Source organism: Lacerta agilis, chromosome 2, assembly GCF_009819535.1.
Source record: "Lacerta agilis isolate rLacAgi1 chromosome 2, rLacAgi1.pri, whole genome shotgun sequence".
Taxonomy (NCBI): Eukaryota; Metazoa; Chordata; class Lepidosauria; order Squamata; family Lacertidae; genus Lacerta; species Lacerta agilis.
In genome coordinates, this window is record NC_046313.1 from 104,936,139 (window position 1) to 104,951,349 (window position 15,211).

The 15,211-nt window shown below is 48.5% G+C and overlaps 1 protein-coding gene across 1 annotated transcript; it reads left to right on the forward strand.

The window, feature by feature from the left end:
- The first annotated feature begins 4,432 nt into the window (after positions 1–4,432).
- On the forward strand, positions 4,433–11,553 carry LOC117042095 (cuticle collagen 2-like). The gene is made up of 2 exons (XM_033141569.1): positions 4,433–4,630; positions 10,553–11,553. Exons 1-2 carry the CDS (start codon positions 4,546–4,548, stop codon positions 11,251–11,253), a joined length of 786 nt encoding a protein of 261 aa, XP_032997460.1. The 5' UTR covers positions 4,433–4,545; the 3' UTR covers positions 11,254–11,553.
- The last annotated feature ends 3,658 nt before the right edge of the window (positions 11,554–15,211 follow it).

The window sequence follows — 15,211 nt, forward strand, 5'->3', positions numbered from 1 at the left end:
CCTTGATGAAATAATAACACCCACCCACTGCTAAGTAATTCAAATATGCAAAATACAGGCTTTGTCCCCTCCTGGTCCTTTTCAGACCTGTCTTCTTTATAGAAGGGATGTGGGTGGCTCTGTGGTCTAAACCACTGAGCCTCTTGGGCTTGCTGATCGGAAGGTCGGTGGTTCAAATCCCCAACTGTCTGTGGACAAACGCCGGCTCCCTCGGCCTGAAAGCGAGATGAGCACCGCACCTCCATAGTCGCCTTTGGACTTAACTGTCCAGCGGTCCTTTACCTTTTACCTTTAACTTCTTTATAGACACCCCCGCCCTTGATTCCTGGGCGAGGAGCCTTACCTAAAGATGCTCTGGTGCCTCCCTTAGCCTGTGCACTTTGACCAATGTGCTCCACCTGCACTTTCCTTCTGTCCACCCAGAATTATGTGGGTGAGTGGGTGCCAGTCTAGCCATGCAAGGTCCTGCTGGAGTGGCAAGCAGGTCTCTTGATGCTTATAAACAGCCTGAAAGACCTGCCCTCCTAACTTGCAGGGGTCATTGGGGTGACCTTTCCCAGTCAATAGTTTGCCATTCTCAGGCTCATGCAAAATCCATCGCTTGTGTGGTGTAGTGATTAAGAGCGGTAGACTCGTAATCTGGGGAACCGGGTTCGCGTCTCCGCTCCTCCACATGCAGCTGCTGGGTGACCTTGGGCTAGTCACACTTCTCTGAAGTCTCTCAGCCCCACTCACCTCACAGTGTGTTTGTTGTGGGGGAGGAAGGGAAAGGAGATTGTGAGCCGCTTTGAGACTCCTTCGGGTAGTGATAAAGCGGGATATCAAATCCAAACTCTTCTTCTTCTTCTTTCCTCCCAAAGAGGAGACGGATGGAATCCAGGACTCACAACTTCGGTTGTGCTATGTCCTCCTGGGCACCGGAGAGAAATCCCGATTCCCTCTACCTTTCCACTTCCCATATTTTCTGGCCTAAATATTTCCCCTGTCCTGTTCGAGTGATGAAATAGATACTTGATCCCTGCCAACTAGGTTCCTACAGGACGGGTTCTTGCTTAACACGAAAGGCAATGTGGCAATGGACTCCCAACTCTGAGCCAGCTCTATTCTTTGCTGAGCTGGCCTTGCTTTGCAATGCACATGGGTATCCAGAAAGGCAAACACGGGATAAGATCAGGATCCACCCTAACTGCACGTTTTGTCCACTGGCTGTGGTTAGCTGTAACACTGATGATTTATTTAAACTACGGGAACTCACTCCCACAGGAGGCAGTGATGGCTGCCAACTTGGATGGAGGGAAAGGCTCTCAAGGGCTACTAGGCACAATGGTGGTGTTCTGCGTCCACAGTCGCAGGCAGGATTGCTTCTGAATGCCAGTGGCTGGGAAGTGCAGGAGGGGAGAGAGCTCTTGTGCTCAGGTCCCGCTTGCGGGCTTCCCACAAGCATCTGTCTGGCCACTGTGAGAACAGGATGCTGGACTAGATGGGCTATTGACCTGATTCCACAGGTGCTTCTTATGTCCTTATAGAGCACTGATTCAGGTACATGGTGCTCTGCCGGTAAACATGAATTAAAAAAGAAAGTGCGGGTCTCTGCCCTGCAGAGCCTACAGTTACAGTCAGTGCTTTTCTTTCTGGGGGGGGGGCGCAGGGGTTTGCATACCCCTAAACGTACCCAATACGTTTCGAAGCACAATTCAAAGTTGGGTTTAAAGCCCCAAACGGCCTTGGCCCAGTATACCTGAAGGAGCGTCTCCACCCCCATCGTTCTGCCCAGACACTGAGTTCCAGCTCTGAGGGCCTTCTGGCAGTTCCCTCACTGCGAAAAAAGTGAGGTAACAGGGAACCAGGAAGAGGGCCTTCTCGGAAGTGGTGCCTGCCCTGTGGAACACCCTCCCATCAGGTGTCAAAGAAATAAACAACTATCTGACGTTTAGAAGACATCTGAAGCAGCCCTGTTTAGGGAAGTTTTTAATGACTAATGTTTTATTTTTAATCTCTTGTTAAGGGACCCAGGTGGCGCTGTGGGTTAAACCACAGAGCCTAGGGCTTGCTGATCAGAAGGTCGGCGGTTTGAATCCCTGCGACGGGGTGAGCTCCCGTTGCTCGGTCCCAGCTCCTGCCAACCTAGCAGTTCAAAAGCACGTCAAAGTGCAAGTAGATAATTAGGTACAGGCGGTTATGCAAACTGTTTCACAATGTTATTTCAACCCTCTTCACAGAAAGTCTTTCTTTATCAAACAAAATTAGGTAGATAGAGTGCAAAATATACTGGTATAACTTCAGTGGCTCAGTTATACAAAGTACCAGATATGAAAGGAAGGCAACGAAATTGCCTGTAATCAAATTGCTGCGTAAAGAAGCATTAATCACCCATGGTACCTAATATGAAAGGAAGGGAATGCTGAAGTGCTTCGTAATGATTTCTTCAGCATGAATCACCGCCGTGCTGAATATGGCCAATGACCGGACACCAAAAAAGGGCTGCACTCACCACAGTACTAAACCAAAGATGAACATGTCTGAATCCATGGGGATGTGTTCAGGGCTGGATTTAGGTTTGATGAGGCCCTAAGCTACTGAAGGTAATGGGGCCCTTTGTATGTCCAGCTGCCCTTTGTCAATAACAAATTGTTGCTGTTTTTTGTGTTGAATATATGCTATATGGTAATTCACAACACAAAACACTGTTGCTGCATGTAGGTTTTATTTTATTTGTTTTTTTATCTTATATTTTGGAAATGTACATTTTCCCCCTTCAGTTTTTTTTGGGGGCCCCCAGAGAGTGGGGCCCTAAGCTATAGCTTGTTTAGCTTATATGTAAATACGGCACTGGGTGTAATCAACAAGGGCTGTGTATACATTGTCAGTTCACAGCACAAGCAAGACCATCGTTTTTCTCAGTTGGGATCAAAGCCGGTTTGGGGGAAAGGGCATCGAAACACAGCATTCCGTAAGAAAACCAAAGGATAGGTGCAGGATAGATATGAATTGTGGCTTAGGCGATGTGTACGTTGCTTCCAAAACCAGTGGCGGAAGGACATCGGTTGCAGAGCTGCACAACAGCCTTTGTCACTGCGCAAGCAGAAAGACTTCCACGATCACAACAGGACTTCTTCTCCCTCTGCTCTTCCCCTAAACTTCTTCAACATCTGATCTGGGTTTCCCCGCAACCATCTGGAGCAGATTGGGAGGCGATGTGGTGGATACATGTTGAAGGAAGAGGGACGGAAGGTTCCATTGCACGAGCGGAAATTGTTTGCCTCGCACAACGACTTAGCTGGTCCCAGCCCATTGGCACCAAGGGGAGAGCCAGAAACTCCAGCAGGCCAAACGTGGCTTAGCATGGAGATGAAGGGAAATGAAACTACCGCTGGAATCGTAGAACTGTAGAACTGGAAGGGACCACGTGGGTCCCCAACCCCCTGCAATGCAGATTTTTTTTCACCCAAGGTGAGGTTCGAACCCACAGCCCAGAGATTAAAAGTCCCGTGCTCTACTGACTGAGCTATCCCAGGAATGTGGTGGGGGAAATTCCAGGGTTTTTGTTCAGAAGGCGAAAAATGGGTGTCCGAACACATGTGCTTTTAATTGTAAAACCCTTACTGCAGGATGGTACCAGCTTCTGTACAGAGGAAGAGTCTTTTTGAAGAAGTCATTTTGTGTAGCAAATTATTCTTTAGGTAGTGGATCCAGGTCAGAAGCAGAGACTGCCCCCTGAGAGTATAGAGAACTTTGTAATTTCCTTAATCATCATCATCTTCTTCTTCTTCTTCTTCTTCTTCTTCTTCTTCTTCTTCTTCTTCTTCTTCTTCTTCTTCTTCCTTTTTTCTATTTTTCTTTTCAACATTAGTGTGATTTTTATGGTCTTTTATGTTGAAAACTTTTAATAAAAATCGATTTAAAAGAAGAAGCATAGAATGCCCCCTCAGTACACATAAGGAGCCCAGGTAATGCCTGTGATAAGTTGAGATTCCTGAATTGCAGGGGGGTTGGATTAGATGATCTTTTCGGTCCCTTCCATGCTTCTATGAAACCCTTATCCTGCTGAATGCATTTCTCTCAGACATGCAGCTTGTTAACGAAAACATGGCAGAATAGCCTGGAGAAAAGTTTGGTGTCCCTTAACACTTTCTCATAACCATTCTTCCTCTTTGGAGTGGCTAAGTAACCCTGCTTAATCCATGGTCCACTTTTCTCCATATTTACACCTCCCTAAAACCCACCCTGATCCCCTCCAGGATTCCCTTGTTACATCACGGGCTCCTCCCATTTCCCCACCCAATCACCTTGTTGCCCCGAAAGCACCATCAGGTTAATGGCAGGGCTGGCAGGTGTGGCCAACCGCAGTGATACAGCAGGTGGAATGTAGCATCCTGATCCCATCTTGGGATGCTATTTTCAAGGCTGGGCGGGGCTGGGCTCCGGTGATATAAGTCCCAGAGCACAGAGGGAGGGAGCAGGATACTTCCATCACTCCAAGGCAGAGCCAGCGGAGGGAAGCAGAACTTCTTCTCCTCTTCCTCCTCCTCTCAGAGGCCTCCCGATATGAACTGTGGAAGTCCTGGGCGATGGCCCTTCTGTGGCATGGCTCCTGCGGCCTTCCTCCTGGTTCTGTGTCTCCAGTTGCAAGGTATGGTTTGGTGGGGCCCGAGGGCTTATCGTCATTCAGACATCATCGATGCAAACCCTCCAGGTGTCCCTATTTTCCAGGGACAGTTCCGGAATTAAAGAAGCCGTCCCGGTTTCTGATTTGATCCTGGAATGCCCCGCTTTCCCTTAGGATGCCCCTATTTTCATCGGAGAAATGTTGGAGGGTATGGAATAGGACATCCCCAGGGCTCCCCCCTCCCAAGTCGGAACTCGGTTCCAGTACCTTTCAGGTGGGCGCCATTGCCATTATGAGGGAACAAGGGAGACTTTCGTGGTGAGTTGTGGCACCTCTTTTTCTATAAAAATAGCATTGGGCGCCCCTCTTTTCAGTGGAGAAATGTTGGAGGGTATGTAAATCCTTAATAGTCCCTCAATCTATCTTCTGAGCACCAGTTGCTGGAGACCACAGGAGGAGAGAAGGGTTCTTGTGCTCAAGTCCAGCTTGCAGGATTCCCACAGGCATCTGGGCTGCCATTGTGAGAACAGCTTGTTGGATATGATGGTCCAGCAGGGTCTTCTTATGACTCCTTTGCTATTCGGGATAACCATGTTTTAGATTTGCTAAGTTGCCTATATTTTAACAAGGCATTTTGGGCACCGGGGGTGGGGCAGGTTGGCTCAGCCAAAAGAGCGTTTTCAGGCTCTGTCAATCAGCTGACATCCTTGGTTGTCAGGCTCCCCTGTAAGTGCAGGAAGCCAGGGAGGCTGTCTGCTATAGTCCCCTGACAGCAGTATGTATGTGTTTATAAAAGTGTCAACTGACACCAGGTGATTAGCAGGGGAGTGGTTCTGCCCATCTGTCAACTTGGCCTTGGAGATGCTAGCTAGAGATTGAACCTGGGACTTTTTTCATGCAAGGCATGCGCTCTACCACTGAGCAACAACCCTTCCCTACATCTCACGATGTCTTAGTTGCTTGGAGCATGGTGCTGATAATACCAAGGTTGCAGGTTCGATCCCCATTTGGGACAGCTGCATATTCCTGCATTGCAGGGGGTTTGACTAGACTTCCAACTCTGCAGTTCTGTTATTCTTTTGGGCGTTAACTGAAGCACAGAAAGCCAGGAAGTGTCTCAGACTGGTGTGCTTGATTATTTTGTTCAAGAAAAATTACCTTTACAAAAACAACAACAACCCATGCTTATTTCTTTAAAAGCAAAAAAGGCTTCACTTAAAAACAACAATAAACAGCTGTCAGTAGCATTGGCAGACAGACTCCCTGGCCTCCTGTACTTACAAGGAAGCCCACCTGACGATGTCAGGTGGTTTTCAGGAAACACAAGCGCCCAGTGAAGCTACAGAGTGTAGACCCCTAGAAAAAGGATTTGCAGAATGGTAAAAAAGGGACGTTCACAAACCTCTCCTCCACTTCAAAAGTAAGGCTACCACAACAAACAGCTTGCATCGTACCCTGCACACGAGAATTTGACCCAGTTTCCCTCCTCCCCTTTGATAATTTTTGAATGCAATTTCTTTTCTCGCTAATGGATGGGAGAATGAGAGCAGGGGAATGTGGAAGGAAATTTGCAGCACTGCTCCAATTGCAAAAATGAGACCTGGTCCAGCCCTAGGGAATGGCATGGTACCATGCCTTAAAGCGGGAGTAAGAAGATGAAGAAGAAAAAGATCCAATATTCGTTGATTTATTTTCCCACTGTTTATAGAACATATACCACCATTTAATGGCGGTTTACAAAGTGGTTAACAGCATAAAATCATACGCTAGTAATCAAACAAACAAGAATCAGCTCGCACACCTAGAGCAGAAGGAATGAAATGGGAGGTGTAAATACAGGTGGATGGAGAAGACTAGAATCTTGAGAGTGGACGATGGGAATAACATATTGCCGATGCAGATCATTTCTTCCCTTTTCATTTTTCCTAGTCTTGTTCTCCTCCCTTCTGCCATGTTTGCAACTTTATTGTGATTATTGCCAGCACTTGACCTGGATCATGTTAACACGATGCTCTTGGCCTGCCCTTTGCCTGGGGCGAATGTTCTATAAGAGAGATGAGTCTGTCCCTAGTGATGAAAGCTATGCTTTTGTTTTATTACTTATAGATTAGGAAAATGTTTTGTGGCTGGGAGTCAAAATTCCTGGGTAATGTTCCAAATGCACTCAGCGCTTGGGAATGAGAGGCAGTATCGGGTATCAAACTTGTGGGCGTGCCTGATGCGGTGATTAGCAGCTGCGACACTGGAGGATAAGGCGAGACTTATTCTTAATTCAGATCAAGGCTGGTATGTGCAGTGGAAATGCATCCAATGCAGCTTTTCATAAGGAAAGGACAGGATAAATCTTTGTTGTTGTTGTTTAGTCGTGTCTGACACTTTGTGACCCCATGGACCAGTGTATGCCAGGCACTCCTGTCTTCCACTGCCTCCTGCAGTTTGGTCAGACTCATGTTAGTAGCTTCGAGAACACTGTCCAACCATCTCGTCCTCTGTTGTCCCCTTCTCCTTGTGCCCTCAATCTTTCCCAACATCAGGGTCTTTTCCAGGAAGTCTTCTCTTCTCGTGAGGTGGCCAAAGTATTGGAGCCTCAGCTTCAGGATCTGTCCTTCCAGTGAGCACTCAGGATTGATTTCCTTAAGAATGGATAGGTTTGATCTTCTTGCAGTCCATGGGACTCTCAAGAGTCTCCTCCTGCACCATAATTCAAAAGCATCAATTCTTTGGCAATCAGCCTTCATTATGTTCCAGCTCTCACTTCCATACATCACTACTGGTGAAACCATAGCTTTAACTATACGGACCTTTGTCGGCAAGGTGCTGTCTCTGCTTTTTAAGGGTCTAGGTTTGTCATTGCTTTCCTCCCAAAGAAGCAGGTGTAAGATGGTGTCTAATGGCTTCCAAAACCAGCCATGGGAGCATAGTGGATGCATAGTTGCTGGAAACCGCAAGAATGCTCTTGTGCTTTTCTCCTGCTTATGGGTTTCCCACAGGCACCTGGTTGGCCACTGTGAAAACGGGATGCTGAATTAGATGGGCAATTGGCCTGATCCAGCAGAATCTTCTTAATTTCCACAAATGTATCCTGCAGAATGTCTCCAGTCACTGCATTGTAAAGCAGTGCCCCTTGCGTGGGTGCAAAATTGGCATTCAACACTTCAACTGTGTTTGCAAGTGCGCTACAAATGCAGGCTTGCGCTCCTATGATGCATTTGTATATACTATATACACTAATGGAGCAAATGTCTAAGATAACTCCCACTGCCTCTTCTCACTTTGCATTATCCGAAGCTGCGTACACATTACCTTTTAGTCTGGCTCTGGCGTGTTCCCACTGCTGGCTTTTGAATTTGCATACACCCATTACATTATCCACGACGCAGAGCTACCTTGTGGTTTCTCGACAAATACTGCCATTTGATGCATTTCTCCTCAAGCCAGTCTCAGCCCAAAAACAAAAACTTAAGGCACATTTACTTCGCAGTTAAACGGAGGTGTGTACGTTTGAGCCATTACACGTGGGCAGACGACAGCTTAATCAATAGGGGTATCTGGGGTTACAGTGGTGGGAAAACCAAATTGGTAATTGTGCATTGGAAAAAGACACACCCCCAGCCTCTCTCTCTGGTGTGTACAGCAATGTGCAATTGCAACTTGAAATGGAGCGGGGCCAAATGATCTTGCTGCATTTAAAGCCACTGATGTGCATGTCCACATTTGGAGAAAAAGGTAAAATGTGGGTGAGCAAAAATCACAATCAATCAGCTATACTCCAACACTCCTGGAATCCTTCCCACATACCCGCCCAATTGCAACTAGGTTCTCATGAGCTCTTATGTCACTCCACCTTAGCAAACCCAGAATGCACCAACTCCCCTTTGGTTCCAATAATTTGCTTGCTGCTGGGTGAGACACAGGAGGTGTTAGAGGAGGGATGAGCAACATGCGGCCCTCCAGATCAGGGCTCCCCTCCCAGCTGGAACTCACAGGAACTCAGTTCCGGCACCTCTCAGGTGGGCGCCATTGCCATGAAAAGAGAACAAGGGAGGCGTTCATGGAATGTTCTGGCACCTCTTTTATCTAGCCAGTGTGGTGTAGTGCTTAAGAGCGGTAGACTCGTAATGGGGAACCGGGTTCGCATCTCCGCTCTTCCACATGCAGCTGCTGGGTGACCTTGGGCTAGTCACACTTCTCTGAAGTCTCTCAGCCCCACTCACCTCACAGAGTGTTTGTTGTGGGGGAGGAAGGGAAAGGAGAATGTTAGCCGCTTTGAGACTCCTTCGGGTAGTGAAAAGCGGGATATCAAATCCAAACTCTTCTTCTTCTAGAATAATAGCACGGCTCCAGATATTCCTGGAGTACAACTCCCATCATCCCTGACTATCAGCTATATATGCTGGCTGGGACTGATGGGAGTTGGGAGCTCAAACACGTTTGGAGGAGGGGCACAGATCTGTGAGGAAAGAGCTAGGCGTCCTGATTAATGGAAAGCATGGTGCCCTTGTTCCTCATGTCAACATTCCCACAGAAGGGCCCACTCCACCCCTTTCCCAGTTGCCCCTCCCTGACACAGAGCGTGTGAATTGAAAGCAAGCGCCCTCAATAAGCCTTTGTTTGCTTTGGTTGTTGTGAAACGGCAGTCTGTGTTCTCCACACCTCTTGACTTCTATGCCACCCACGGGTTATGGTACCCGGCCTACTCCTCCCATCTTAGCAAACTGCTTTCCTGCCTTCCCTCCTTGTGCTTCCAAGAATCTCGTCATCCATCAGAGGCCTCACTCAGCACAAGCTGAAACTGATTTTAAAGATCCTCGTGACTTGCCGTGGAAAGAATGGTTCTCCAATGTGAGCCTGGTAATTAAGGTGCTTGACAGCATTCCTGAGTGCCTTCCCTTCAATTCCATTAGGATGTAAAAATGAGGGCTGTCATCCAGTTAAAGCGATCTTATGTTGAGTCAATTTTACTGCATCCTGAATGCTGGCTGAACTGAGGGGCAGCTTAGACTTTTAAATTTTAAAAAAACCAAACGAAAACAAAAAACAGCAGTGTCTGGTGGACCTGATTGGATGGAAGGCAGGGGGATCAACAGTAGGGGGAGCCAGAGCCAATGACAGGCAGGTTTTGTCCCAGGCTTTCTCCCTTCTGAGTTTACAAGGGCAACACTGACTTAGGAGGAGGAAACTGACAGTGGTTGTAAGTAAGAAGGCTGTCAAATGGGAGCTGACACACAGACAACGGTGGAGCAATGTACCCTTTTGCCGTAATGGACCAGCTACCACTGCAAACAAATGCACCTTTTAAAAAAGCTAAAGCAAGCAATCGTTTAACTGACCCAATTAAATCTGCAAAATATTTGCATTTGCACACTTGGGCAAAATGAATTCAGGGAGCTGCCATTAAGGCTGCTGAGAGTTATTAGAAAACCCCCCATTTCCCTAGCAGAGCTACCATCTTTAGAGTTCCCACGTGAAGAGAGATTTATTGTTAAACCACTCGGGGAACCTGCGAGGGTAATGGAGCGTCTCAGCTCCCTTAACAAACTACAGCTCCCAGTATTCTTTGGGGGAAGCCGCGACTGCTTAAAGTGGTATCACAGTGCTTTAAATGTTTGGTGCGAAGGCAGATCCTTGGTCCACCTAGCTTCCCATCACTGTGTCTTATAACAAACGCCACAATTTAAACAGGGGGCTTGCTATCTGAGTTCGTTCACCAGAAGTTCTTGAAGACTGAGCAGCCGGGCAGGGGCTCTGCCACAGAACCACGGAGTGGGTTGGGCCCTGCTCTGCCCCTCTTCTCTCTTGCCACTGTCTCCGTTCTGCTTCAGTGCCCCCTGAGCCTCCACACTTTTGACTGCACTGGCAGACCAAAGGCAACAGGACAGGTTGTCGTGGCGAGTCCCAGAATGCCACTGTACTATTCCTGAAACCGGCTGCTTTGTCTCTTTCTAGGCTCAGCTTCCAGATGCATCGAAGGGTCGTCCGCGGAAGACCTGCAGCCCATGCCTCCTGGGGTGCAGCGGAACTCTCTGCCCAGCGGCCTCATGCAACCCGACGTCTCGTCAATGGGGCGAAGGGATTGCATCCCTGATGGAGGAGACACCCGCATAGTGGGTGGCAGCCCTGCGACCTTTGGGGGACAGGCAGGGGGCTCTTCTACAACTGGCCCCAGTTCACCAGGGGCGAGCCCCTTCCAATATGGCAAGCCAAGCCGGCCTGGGCTGTTGGGCAAACCGGGGTCTCTATTTGGAGGGACGCTCCCTCCTCCGTTATGGGCACCAAATGTGAAACCTGGCATGGCAGGTGGCGCTACCCAGTATGGGGGTGGTGCTGGGCCATATGGCTATCGCCCTGGGTATAACAGCCAGGGTTTCCCCCGCCCAGTGTGGAAGAGACCTGGGTTCCCATACATACCGACTGCTGAGGAACGGGGTGGAGGCTACATCCCAATACGAAACGAGCCACCTAGGCTATATCCGTATGGCGGTGGTGCAGCAGCAGCAGCAGGGGCATCAACCTACAGCGGTGGGTCCGCAGCATACGGGCCGAGGGGCACGTATGACGGCAGCTACGGGCCCGTCCCTGCAAGTGTGCAGCCTGGCGGACAGCGAGACAGTGGGGATAAAGGAAACCCTTGCACAGCAAACTGTTAGGGCGAAAGGCTGGTCCACATCCTGGGAACTTGAGGGTGGAATGTCAGCTCAACTCTTCTGAGAGGAGTATGTGATCTTAGGCTGTGTTTTTGCCCCCTTCAAACTTTAGGACCCTTAAAAAAATAAAATAAATTAAAACACATTCAAAAGACAAGGTTATGAGTCCTCCTGACCAAGGAGTTTTCAGAACCTTTGCCTAACAAATATGCTCCAAATTGCCATAGAACTACAAGAGTTTTCTACAGGAATCAGAGATGGAAGGGACTGTGAGGGTCATCTAGCCCAATGCAGGAATCTCAACCAAAGCATCCATGACAGATGGCCACCCAGCCTCTGCTTAAAAACCTCCAAGGAAGGAGAGTCCACCTCCTCTCAAGGAGTCCACCTCCACTGTCGAACAGCTCTTACTGTCAGAAAGCTCTTCCTGACATTTAGTCGGAATCTCCTTTCTTGTAAACTTGAATACATTGGTTCGGGTCTTACCCTCCGGAGCAGGAGAAATAAACTTGCTCCATCGTCCATGGGACAGCCCTTCAGATGATTTGAAGATGGCTATCATATCTCCTCTCAGTCTCTTTTCCAGGCTAAACATACCCAGCTCCCTCAACCGTTCCTCATAAGGCTTGGTTCCCAAACCACTGACCATCTTGGTTGCCCTCCCATGGCAATCCAGTTTCAAATTTGTAGGGTAGCTGTTTCCCAATCAATGCCCCCATGCTTCTTCCATTAGAATACCCTTCCTTCTCAACCCCCTTGGTAGCTGAGATCCCACTGAGAAATCATTTGCTCTCAGCCTGCTGGTGTCACAGGTCTGCCCCACTCCCCCATGTCAGAAACAGTAGCCCAGTAGGTTAAAGTATGTCATATGGATTGACTCAGGTGCAAAAATCCTTTGCTCAAGCAATAGTTGCTAACTCGTCGCTTGATTAAGAACCAGTTTACACAGCAGGGCCGTCTTAAGCATATCCGGTGCCGTGGTGCAAAGCTCCCTTTGGCACCGCTCCCCCACCCCCCCGTTTCCCAGAGTTGTCGACCTTTTTTTAGGGAGGACAGCGCTGCTGGTGGGGCTGGAAGAGGCAGGCAGTGGCTGGAGGGCTGCTCCTCTGGCGGGGAAGAGGTGGAGGCTGGCCGCGGCGCCTCCGAGCTCAGCTGGGCACTTTGTGCTGCAGTGGCCATGGCATGGCAGAGGCAGGTGAGGATGGCGAGCTGATGCTGGGAGGCAACGCGTCCAGCCTCCGCCTCTTCCCTGGTGCCCTCCAGAACTTGGCGGCCTGCCGCCCCATGCCACTAGCCTCCATCGGTAAGATGCCCCTGTTACATGGCCCAGGTGGGCAGGCCAACATAAGTGAAGCGGACGGCCATCTTGGACCAGGCCTGCATAGCGTAGTGAAGCCCTGAGGGAAGTTAAACCTGCCTGAGACAGCAAAATCAAAGGGGCTGTTTGTATCAAAATTGTTTTATAGTTGCTTGTGATGTTGGCCTTATTGTTTTGTGCATCTCTCTCTCTCTCTCTCTCTCAGAATGTATAAAAGAACCTCTGCCACCTCTTGTCACCTGCTTTTGTTATGTACCATTATGTCACTTGGAAGCAAAGCCTTTTTTTGTATTCTTGTTGGGCCAAAATGCTTGTATTAAAATCCTATGTACTGTAATGCCATCTAATGGTCTTCTTTTGGAACAGATCCCGGGCCTCTGAGCAGATCCTCCTCTGGGGCCATCTTGCTAGTTTGGGGAGAGGGGTAGAAAAGAATGGGAATGAAACCGCAATGCTGGAAAGGAGTCTCACAGCATTTGAACTAAGTTGCCTTCCCAGTTTGAGGTGGAAATCAATAATACAAATCAGAGCTTTCCCCCTTCATTTCTAATATTGTGGTGCAACAGACATCTATAGGATGAAGGGAGGCCATAAAGCTAAGCTGAATGAAGAGCTCTCATTTCCCAAATACTCGGAAGTCCGAAGCTTTTCTCTGGACTGCCCCATGCCTGCCCATATTTAAGTGCTCAACAGGAAAAACACATATATCCAGTTTCTCTCTAAAGTCTTTAGTCAGGGGCTGATAAAAGGTAAATGTAAAGGGACCCCTGACCATTAGGTCCAGTCGTGTCCGACTCTGGGGTTGCGGCGCTCATCTCGCGTTACTGGCCGAGGGAGCCGGCGTACAGCTTGCGGGTCATGTGGCCAGCATGACTAAGCCACTTCTGGCGAACCAGAGCAGTGCACGGAAATGGCGTTTACCTTCCCGCCGGAGCGGTACCTATTTATCTACTTGCACTTTGACGTGCTTTTGAACTGTTAGGTGGGCAGGAGCTGGGAACGAGCAACGTGAGCTCACCCCATCGCGGGGATTTGAACCGCCGACCTTCTGATCAGCAAGCCCTAGGCTCAGTGGTTTAACCCACAGCACCACCTGCGTCTCGGGGGCTGATAGCAGCATCCAAATAGGGCTTTGGTGTTAAACTCACTCCATAATACAATGCTTTGTGGGTTATGGGATTGCTGTGGTGGGGCTGTCACTCTTTTTAAATTACCCTTTTCTGATGGATGGCCCTCAATCCCCGGGGTTCAGTTTTTCAAGAAATAAAGGATACGATCTGTAAGACCTGGCCAACCCACAAGTGTGTGTTGCCTATATACCATTTCTATATACCATGCCTGCTGTATATACAAGTGTGGGTTTGCCTATATACCATTTCCCTGGGAAGTTGCAGTGAAGCTATCTAGAGAATTGACTACAGCGGCCTGGGTCGGCATCCCGCCTCATCTGCTTCCAGCTAACGAAAGGAACCTTAATTGCTATGGCCTGTTTGGAGGCTTCCACATTTGGGACACAACCATCCTTCACCCGCTCTGGCTTACTGCACTGAGGAGCCAGTAGCCTGACCGCAAAACAGTTAGGAAATGTCAGCTGAAGCTCAGAGCGTTTTCTAACCTCAGACTGCTGGAAGGTGGAAGCGAACAACAGCAAATTATTTACCACATTATTTCTGGTTTCTGATGGAAGACAGGATACTGGATAGACCTGCTTTTGTTGACTCACTGCCTGCCCAAATCCCAGCAACCGATGCCTCAAAACATCCTTCCCCACTACATTAAGAATCATGACAATTATAAGTAGAGAGAGAGAGACACTGGGTGGCAAAGAACACCTGCACGTTTAACTTTGCATTAAATCGCAGAGTCACATAGGTCAGATAAGTGCTAGCACCCTGCTCAAAAAGCTCCCATGTGGGTCTTAAGAGTCCAGCTGTTTGTGTGTAAGGTGCCCTTTTAAAAACCAAAACAAATCCCCAAAGCTGCTCTCCCTTCATTTTGCAGAGAAGATAAGTGATGTAAAACCGGACTGAAAACAGAACCCCAAATTTTATTGTGATGCTGCTATAGCCCTGCTATCTGGCCACACTGAATGGCCTGAGGGACAAATGATGCTATTGCGTTATGAAATCTAAGCCTGGTTAGAAGGACCCAGGTGAGGAAGCCACTTCGTAGTTCTCAGATTAAACGAGGGATAAGCAAACTATCATGCCTTTCTTTGTTAGGACCTTCCAGGACAGCTTACCGAGGTCTGTGGGCTCCCCAAAAAGAACTGGAAGCTCTCAATCGGCAGTGAGGCCTAACCCTTTCCCCCTCAGGTTGCAATCCAATATAATCAGGATCAATGGAGCCTTTCTTCTGGAGGCTAATAGTGGATCAGAGGTGGGGGGTTCCATCAGGATTGTAGGGTAAGAGGAAAGGGTTAACACCACCCTCACTCTGCTCAGTACCTACTGCGATCTCAACCCTGCTCATTGCCTCTCCTCGTCCCAATGGTGGCAAGTTACATTTCTAGAATGGTACACCCCAATTGCTTTCATGTTATTTGTTTTGAAAACATGGGACTCAGCTTTTCTGTATAAATACACACACACACACACAAAAAAAAAAACACACAGAGCAGTGTCAATATGCCTAAATTTGGGC